Genomic DNA, 9,281 nt, shown 5'->3' with positions numbered 1-9,281 from the left:
GCGTGTGTGTGTGTGTGTCCCTGACGTCACACTTTTGTGTTCTTTTCTGTCACTCTGAACTCTTTTTCTGACGCCGGCACCGTGTCGCCTGGCTCACACAAACCCCCTCCCCCTTTCTGTCTCGGACATCGTTCACGTTTCTCTTTACGCTCCATTAAGCTCCATTTCAGGAACTATTCACAAAGGCCAAAAAAAGAGGAGGGGGAAGCCAGACAAAAAGGTGGGGGTGCAATGACTAATGCCCAGTCCAGTCCAAAACAGCTGCAGCTCCCTGATTTTTCCAAGTAGGTGCTGTTAAATCCGTTCCCACTGTGGAACCCTCCCTCCCTCCCCTCCTTCCTCTTCCTCCAAGTTGATCCCTTCACCCACTTCCAGGGAACCCCCCCCCCCCCCCCCCCACACACACACACACACACAACAACAAGCAGGCTAGATTTGAATCCAATATCACAGATTAAATCCTCCACAAGACCACAGTGATGCGGCCATAAAACACCTCGTTTCAACCATCCAAACACATTGACAGCAGAAGTTAGCGTAAACTCATGCTGCCCTATGCAGACCGTTTACGGAAGCTAACGCCTGTGGTCTGTGTTGCAAACGTTTCTGCGATACTGTATCGCAACGTGTATGACTTAGGAGGGTGTGTGGTCTGACGTTACTGTCTTTCTCGGGGTAACAGTTTAACTTTTTTTTTTTAAAAAAGGACAGAGATTGCAACAAAATAAGTTCACGTTTGGCCTTCAGAGCGAGCTATTTAATGATGCTAACAATTTGAACTGGCAGGGGCCCCCAATTCCAGACCTGGGGGCCAAAATCCAGCCAGGTTTTCCAACCTACCAGGTAGAAAACAAGTCAATACTCTGAGACAAAAAGGAGTTGTTCTGCTAAGCTAATGAGAAATGTCACGATCTTAATAACTCCCAACTTATAATGAGCTTATAATCAAAACGAATTTATTGTGAACTGCTGGATGGGTTTTTTGGGGGGGGGGGTTTGCATATCTTTACTTGGTGAGTGGAGATAATGAACTCTCTTGTTCTGTCCGTTTTATTTTGGGGGCTCTAATAATCCCATGGCCACAGTTATCGTTGCTGCATTTCAGTTATTTGACATCAAATCCTGGAGTTTGTTGTGTAGCTCTTGTATAAGACGGTTGGTCGTGTGTTTGGCAGTTCAAGACTTGGCAAACGGTGGTTTCAAAACGTCCATTTGACCGAAGTTGAAACGCGGCTGCTGCAGTGACGGAACGTGAGAGGTCGGATCTGTGCTCGTGTTAGGCCAGAACAGAGCAGAACCACAACACACTGAACGCGTCTGAACATGCAGCTCCGTGTTTAAGCTGCGTGGGATGATTCGGGATGTGGGATGATGGCGCAGAACGTCGCTCTCCATCTTGTGTAAGAGGCTATGCGTCGTCGTTTATCGGAACACGCCTGGAGCGGCGGGCGGCAGGGAGGACCCAAATGCACCACGGCCACCACGGCCTCCAGAAAACAGGCACCCGACTGCCCCCGACTGTAATCGCCGCCTGTTCTCATGCTCTTTCTCCTCATTGGCAGTGAGGGAAAAGCTGGTTATCGTGACCTCTTTTTCCGCCCGTCACTCCCTCAGCGTCTCGCTGTCTTAATCTGCAGCATCATCTTGTCCCTGGAAATGTTTCCCGTCAGATTTACTGCATGCAGACGGGAGCCAGACGCACAGAGATGATCAAGAACGAGGCGTGTCTGTTCCTGCCCGGGAGAGGCAACTGCAACTTTCTCCCTGCTTCCGAATGAAAGCTGCAATTATTGGATATCTGCTTGTTATGACCAGTAGTTCCCTAGAACCAGATCACTCATCAGGATGTTATTTACTCAGGCCTCACAGCCTGCCGGTGCACAGTTGGGTGTGGAACTGGCGGCCTATTTTTTTAAATGATCTACATGTGTGCAAGAGTCAAAATGACAACATGGTGATGTTGCAGATACACAAAATGGCTGTGCTCAATTTGCAACTTTGCACATGTTGCACAGACTTCTCCATTGTATCTCTCTCACACACACACACACATATACACACACATGCTCACTTCCTGGATGGCCTACTGCTGCCAACAAGGAGCTCATTATTTAGGGGCGTCTGTGTGGCCTGGTTTTGTTTTGAGGGTTTTTTCGACTGGAGCCTCTGTTGTTACACAACGTGACCTAATCTTGACTCAACATCACAAGACAACACGATATTCGTCAGTTTACAGAAGCATCATTTTACAGCCGATCAACTCCAGATAATCGTCTTCCCACAAATTGAGGACGTTTTCCTACAAATTAGAGGACTGTGTGTTATTACGAGCACACACACACCCACGCCCACCTATATTTATCCTGGAGGCAGAGTATATACGGTTCATAATCACACAGTTGCAGTTACTCTTTACATCCTGACTCCCGGTTGGGCACTGAGACACACATGCTATGAACACAGCTAAAAAAAAAAAAGGTTCTGTATCACATTCTGTTAAATTTCAGCTTCGTCATCTTCTTTCTCTTCTTTTTTTCTCTCTCTCTCCTTGATTTCAACCCTCTCTCTCACCATTTTTGGCACTTAGCAACTCCCAAGATGTTACTTTAGTTCAATGCTCTTACTTTCATTCTTCGTTCCTGCTGTAAGTGGATTCAATAGCCAGTTGTGAGGAGAGCATTTCTGTTTTCTTATAACATCATAACTAAAAACACCAGTATCTCTGCTAAGACTGATTCTTCCGGTTTGAACCTCAGAAAGAGAGGTCACAACTTTGGCTGTGGTCCCTAACCCCAACGCTCTACGTCGCATAGTTTCCAACTAAGAACCGCTAACACCAACCAACATGAAACCTCAAGACCTTTCTTTTGATTCCGCAAATCTATGCATTTAGTATGAAGCAAGCAGGGGAAGCACACACACACAGATGCAAGGAGAATGAGCACAGGATGTACCGCTTCTGCAATGTGTTTATGTCGCCCAGCAACAGCTGTGAGATACAGCTGCCTATACAGATGTCAGCACAGTTATCAGTATGTATGCATGGCCCAAACAACCCGTTCTTTTGTTTTTATTAGCATTTAGTGTGGCTATTTTCTTCATTGTCAATCGTTGTTATGGCATAATATATATGCACTAATGTTAAACCCCCTGTAGCTGTGTTAACGCATCCAAAAAAGTGTTCTTCAGGAACACTGTTGCATCTATAGGTTTAAACGAGGCGTCTCAATTGCCCTCTGGCTGCAGTAATGGAATAAGCCCCTCCGGAATTAGAATGCAACGTTCTCAACGTTCATTTTTTATAATGATGAAGAATGTTCTGATGCTAATTTAAGACGGAAAAGTGATAAATTTAACCCAGAGGAAATGAGTTATGCGCTTTATTTGTCATTTCATGTGCTTGTTCAGAGTCAGCCGACTCTGGCTGGGAGTGTCACATGATGGCGGAGCATCTAACTCAGAGTTTTGCTCCTTTGTGTTTTCCACTAGGTGGAAAAGTGCAAGGGTGAGATCATTCAGGCCTTCAAGAGGAGAGAGTGTAGTTGTCTTTAATGCTTTCATAAACATTCTGAAACCACACAAGGGTCCTGACATTTCACTCTGTGAAATGTCTTGAACGGCCGATTCACCCTGGGTAGAGACAGTTCATGATGTCATCGTTACCTTAGAAAGCTGCTAAAGGATTTTAAATCTTAAAAGCTAAAATCAGAGGTAAGAAAGCAACATTGTCTTGAGTCCAAGGTTACAGCACTGTGCATGTCGAATGTGAATGTTGACACTTGTTCATCTTGTACGTGTGACTTCCTATTTCACTGACACAGCCTCCCTACGGCTTGATAGGTGGTTGTTTTGCTGCCTATCCAGGTTCAACTGGTGGAAACCACGGACCACAGTCTTAACAACCAGTCCCACCTCATTCTTTCAGCTTCCTCAGGAAGCTCTAATCTTTTCCAATGACCCGGTTGTCCCTTGTTAGTCCTGTGTTAGCACCACACAGGTCACATCCACAAATGGCCAATACAGTAGCTCTAATGTTCTGCTCTGAGAATTGCTGTAAAATAACTGCGTGCAAGTGCCCAGAATGTCTTTTCTAGCAGGCGTCTGCTGTGAGCCTCATTGTTTATCCGAGGCACCATTAGAGATCGTATGTGCATGTGCGGTTAATGCTGCACGTATGCAACAGCCTGAACGGGCAGAGATGAGTCGGGTTAGACATGATGGCGCTGAGCTGTCTCTGTCAGCGGAAATGTTCATTAGAATTTAGAAATGTTTGTAAATGTGCCCTCTGGGAGATCCTCTAGGTCATATTTATACATATGGGGGTGGGGGTGACGTGACGGAGGGCAGATGTTTGCTCCACGGCTTTGACGACGATCAGGGGGTGGGAGGAATGGGGCAAAGGCAGGGTAAAAACCCCTTTTTTTCCACGGAGGGTGGACGCCTTCTTCACAAGGGAGGCTGCAGCCCCGTCGCAGCAGACGCTGCACAGCCTCGGGTCTGGCAGCCACACTGGAAATGGGAGCTCTTTTTTTTTACAACCGCAGCCGCCAACTCCAAATGTCAGGCGAACACCTAATTTGGCGAAAGCTGGTTTTAATGTTCCTGGAAACAGGCAACCTCAGGGTGCTGTTTACAATGGACTTCTGATTACCCAAGGAACTCAAAAAAAGGCAGAACATTAATCATTTTTATCCCTTAATTTAACCTCCTGACAGTCATCAAGAAAGGACATTCCATATATGCCTTGCTGTATTTGTGTGTATTAGGTCCTACTAATCACATATAGTTGTGCGTGTGCGTGTGCGGATGTGTTTAAAAAAGACACTGTTGATGGTTTATTATGATAAAAGAAATTGTTCAGATTTAAATGGCCCTTATTACTGGAGTTGAAAAACACTGCCCTCTAGCGACCGACACGTTAATAACAGTTCAGAGGTTTTTTTAAGTTCGTGTGAGCGTGTGTGTGCATGTGTGTGTGTGTGTACGTGTGTGTGTGTGTGTGAGTATGGGTGTGTGCGCGCATGGATTCTGCTTATTTGTTATCATATTCATTTATATTACTCTGTGCTTCAAAGTGAGGAATCTTGTCAAACTTTGTTTTGAGGCCGAGGACATGACTGTAAAATCATTATGGGATGTAAAATGAAATGAAATGAAATGAAATGAAAGGAAAGGAATGCCACGGTTTCCCAGAATCACGTGCAGAAAATCATTTTTAAGCAGAGACAAATTAAATTTGACTCTAATCAATGAGCTGAAATCATCTGAGTTTAATCACTCCTGGACTGCTCTCTGGACTCCATTGAGGAGGTGGGTGAGAGAAGGATGTTGGCCAAGCTGACATCAACTATGGACACCCCCTCTCACCCTCTACACGAGACTGTGGGGGCCCTAAGCAGCTCCTTCAGCAGCAGACTGTTACACCCACGGTGTAAAAAGGGACGTTACCGCAGGTCATTCATCCCAACTGCCCTCAGATTGTTCAACATTCACAACTCTTAATGTAGCACCAATAACCCAAGGTTGGCATATTTCTCTGCACTAACTAATCATCCTACCTCTGGAATGTCTTATTTGCACCTTCATTCTTCTTCATACTGTCTGACACTCCTTCTGTATATCATTTTTAATTTCTGTATATACTGTACAATGTACATAGTAATGTACATAATATAAGAGTCTTTTTCTTTTTTTCTTTTAGTACTATACTGTACTGTACACCACGGGCTACCGCTGTACCGTGTAATTTCCCAGATGTGGGATCATTAAAGTTTATCCTTATCCTTATCACCAACCCTGTAAGGTTTACTTGCTGATATATAAGAGGTGATCACACAATAACAACTGTGTTGATGTTCCGATGGATAGAATGGAAAGCAAGAATGGGTTTTATCCTAAATCTTTATTGGGCGTGTAACCGGGCGCCGACAGGCCTTTTCGACAGAGCATCTCAGTTTGTTTTCAACAGCTTGAGCAGATGACATGAAGGGAGGAAGATGGGCCACAGAGACATTCCAGAAGAACAGACTCCCACACAAACACTGGGGAAGGATGGTTCCTAGTTACAAAGAAACCTGAGATAACATCACCAGTGAAAACCCCGTCGACATCAAAATGTGTGAATCTAATAAATATAACCGGACCTGTAAAGCTTCATCTCTGACTGGGTGAGGCTGCTAAAAAAGAACAAAATTAGAGTTTTGAGTTCCAAAGAACAGAGAGAAGTTAATTACAATCAAAAGAGGCAGTTATGGTCTGGACTTTCCCCCTTTTTGTGATCTTAAACTGCGACCGCCTCACCTCTCACGACCACTTTGGCCAGCGCCTCGCTGGTGCCGATGTGGTTGGTGGCCACGCATTTGTAGGTCCCGCTGTCGCTGGTTCTGAGGCGGGCTATCATCAGTTTTCCAGCCTTGGTGGTCTCCGTCCCTGCGGGCAGACTGGGTCGGCCCACGCGGCTCCACTCAAACTGGATGGGGTGGCTGCCGTGGGCCAGGCACTGCAGGACCAGGGAGTCTCCGGGCCGGAGCTTCACCTGGTCGGGCAGGGAGGTGGCGTACGGGGGGCCTGCGTGAGGGGGACAGAGGTTGTCTTTAGAGCGGTCGGAGGACGTCCAGCCCCCGTTACTGTGTCCACCCGGCCCACTCACTCTCCACCTCCATCTGCGTGTACGCCTCGCTGTAGCCGTGCTCGTTGGTGGCGTTGCAGATGTACTGCCCCGAATCCTGCCGCCCCACGCCGGTCAGAGTCAAAACCCCATTGTCCACCGTGTGTTTCCACGGCAACGGGGCCCGGAGTTTGGACCAGGTGATGACGGGAGGAGGGGAGCCTGGAACAAACAAAAGAGAAGACAGAGGAGGCGGCATGGAAAATACCATCCTTTGGGAGTGCAGGGGACGATCTTACCGCTGGCCTGGCACGCCATCATGACGGTGTGTCCCTCCACCACCGTCATCTCCGTGGCGCTGACCGAAGCCACCGGGGCTCCAGGGCCCCCCTCCACAAAGAGTTCGACTTTGATCTCCGTCATCCCTTCGCTGTTTTCTGCCTGACAGATGTAAACGCCAGCGTCTTCTGGGTGGACCACGGGCCACTGGGAAAAGAGGGCCACTGTTACACCCGCTGAGGCCTGGAACAGCGTCCTACATCCTTTGCCTATATTTGCACGTTATAATATATATACACCTGGATGATGTTGGCATCGTTCGCCTCTTTGGTGACCAGCTGCAGGGTGGAGCCTTGGCGTTTCCAGGTCATCTTGGGGCGCGGCCTCCCCGCGGCGCGACACTCCACGGACACGGGGTCGCCCATCCTGACTCGCAGGGGCCCTGCTGGTGTCAGCCGCACCTTGGGGGCGACTGTTGCAGAGAATTAAGGGATGTAAATCTCTCTGACATCCTCCACAGCAGCTAATTGTATCTTTGACATTTAATAGATATGAAAGAAACAGGAAATGTGTGTTAGAGCGGAACAGCCGTGTCTAGACTGAAAAGACCAAATAGTTATTTCTTATTAAATGATGAAATATTTGCTCACATTTGACATTCAGCGCCGCGGTGGCGGATTTGCGGCCCGCAGCAGTTTGCACCGTGCAGCGGTACTGGCCCTGGTTCCCAGGCCGGGCGTTAGTGATGGTCAGCACGGACCCCCCGGGGCCAATTTTAACATTATCTATAAGCACACAAAAGTGGGTGGAAATTCTCAGATGCCCAATTTTTTCCCACTCGTGCACCTCTGACCTTGCAGCGCTTGGTTGTTGGTTCTTTTCCACTCCACTGATTCCGCTGCATCACTGCCCACTTGGCACCGAAAGCTGACGGACTCCCCCTGGCGCACCGTGGCGGCCCGCGGCTCCACGGAGATGCCAGGCTGGCTCACAACTGTGCACGCAGAGATACGGGTCAGACAAGGGCCAAATATGCTCGTGAATTTGCATATTGGGCACATTATTTAACTCATATCAGGCACAAATAATTCAGTGGTAATTAGCATTAGCGTTAGCAACCTTTCTGCCACTACATTTTCAATCAATTGAGGTCTGCTCACAACAGCAGTGGAACGCTAACAACAATAACGGCAACAAATGAGGAATTCAATCAATTTGTGCTTTTACAACAATCAAACTCTTCTTAATTAACTGTGAACGCGCTAATGAGCATGAGCACGTGCCAAGCGCAAGTCAGTGAACCTTCAGAGAAGACCAGAAATACAAACAGTCCTAAAGCAAACAGCAAGAGCAAATATCTGACCAGAGGGGAAGAAAATAGACAGAAAATAGGAATAAATCTGCCTTTAGATGGACCATGGCTTCGTTATTTTGGCCTCCGTGCAGGAAGGTGTTGATGTGTCTCAGCTTTTGTTATATTTAAATTTAAAATGAAAAGAAAGAGTGAGTCTTTGAGGATTAAGCACATCTTTAAGTTCTTGGATATTTTCTTTGTTTCTGAGATGAAAAGCAATTAAGGGAAACTATGCAAAGCTGTAAAACCACCAGCAAATAATATTAATTACCTGAACATACTAGAAAACACAGTATCAGGAGTCCAGGTGAGAAATCCATGCTGAGCAGAGAGCAGTCCCACGTTCTGTCTCGTGAACAGATGCTTTAATCGTCTGAGCCCTGCTCACGTTTGCCCTTTAACCCTCGGCTGTTTACCCCACTTCTATCATGCTCATCGGAGTCACAAGGTCCTCTCAGGCCATTGTTTTAGCTGATTTTAAGATGATAAGGTGCAATTAATTTCAACCTCCTCTGATTTCCCAAATTACTAAAATATTGCAAAAAAAACAATCCACTTTAGTCCCAGTTTTTATATTCTTTTGATCTTTACCCCGATACCCTGATTCTGTGTTTTGGGTTTTATTATCATTATATATAAAGTATATTGAAGAATATTGTGACTATTAGGATCGTGTGTATTCGCCACAAAATAGTGTTGCAACTGTGTGCAAATAAAATACACATTTAAATTAATGGGGTCTTGTAATAATTTGGAGAAATTGTGTCTTTTAAACTTGGTAAATTTTTGGGTATTTTCCCTCCCATGTTTCTTGTAAGATACTCATACACGGGCACTGCTTCTCTTTTTTTCATTTTTTCCTGATCTTTGGATTTATTGATATTCACTATTGATGATTAACTCAAACAAGTTGAGCAAACATGAGTTTGCATGAATCCAGTCTACTAGAGGATCTGAGGAGAATCATGTCTTTTCAACATATCAGGCACTAGACAGTTGTTTGAAGTCTTGAATTGAAGTTTAATTTATGTGTCCTGTGGA

General features: G+C 46.1%; 1 protein-coding gene across 6 annotated transcripts; it reads right to left on the bottom strand.

Annotated features, from left to right (window-relative positions):
- Positions 1-5,883: 5,883 nt before the first annotated feature.
- Positions 5,884-8,654, bottom strand: LOC130527583 (basement membrane-specific heparan sulfate proteoglycan core protein-like). 6 transcript variants are annotated; one of them, XM_057036218.1, is made up of 9 exons: positions 8,512-8,654; positions 7,740-7,880; positions 7,537-7,671; positions 7,186-7,358; positions 6,907-7,093; positions 6,650-6,829; positions 6,301-6,567; positions 6,144-6,176; positions 5,884-6,074 (listed from the first exon to the last, which is right to left on the bottom strand). In XM_057036218.1, the coding sequence occupies exons 1-8, from the start codon at positions 8,558-8,560 to the stop codon at positions 6,154-6,156; spliced, it is 1,155 nt and encodes a 384-aa protein (XP_056892198.1). In that variant the 5' UTR covers positions 8,561-8,654; the 3' UTR covers positions 5,884-6,074; positions 6,144-6,153. The 6 variants fall into 6 exon arrangements, with proteins under 6 accessions (XP_056892198.1, XP_056892197.1, XP_056892199.1 ...); XM_057036217.1 differs by having other exon boundaries at positions 5,884-6,058; XM_057036219.1 differs by having other exon boundaries at positions 5,884-6,041.
- Positions 8,655-9,281: the final 627 nt, after the last annotated feature.

This window comes from Takifugu flavidus, chromosome 6 (assembly GCF_003711565.1).
Source record: "Takifugu flavidus isolate HTHZ2018 chromosome 6, ASM371156v2, whole genome shotgun sequence".
Classification (NCBI taxonomy): Eukaryota; Metazoa; Chordata; class Actinopteri; order Tetraodontiformes; family Tetraodontidae; genus Takifugu; species Takifugu flavidus.
The sequence above is the reverse complement of the archived record's forward strand: the minus strand, read 5'-3'. Positions and strand labels throughout refer to the sequence as shown.

Coding starts and splice junctions, on each gene's coding strand:
- LOC130527583 (XM_057036218.1), bottom strand. CDS start 8,560: ATGGATTTCTCACCTGGACTCCTGATACTGTGTTTTCTAGTATGTTCA. Junction 7,359..7,536: donor CGCGGCGCTGAATGTCAAAT/GTGAGCAAATAT, acceptor TCTCTGCAACAG/TCGCCCCCAAGGTGCGGCTG. Junction 6,177..6,300: donor GGCCAAAGTGGTCGTGAGAG/GTGAGGCGGTCG, acceptor GTTCTTTTTTAG/CAGCCTCACCCAGTCAGAGA.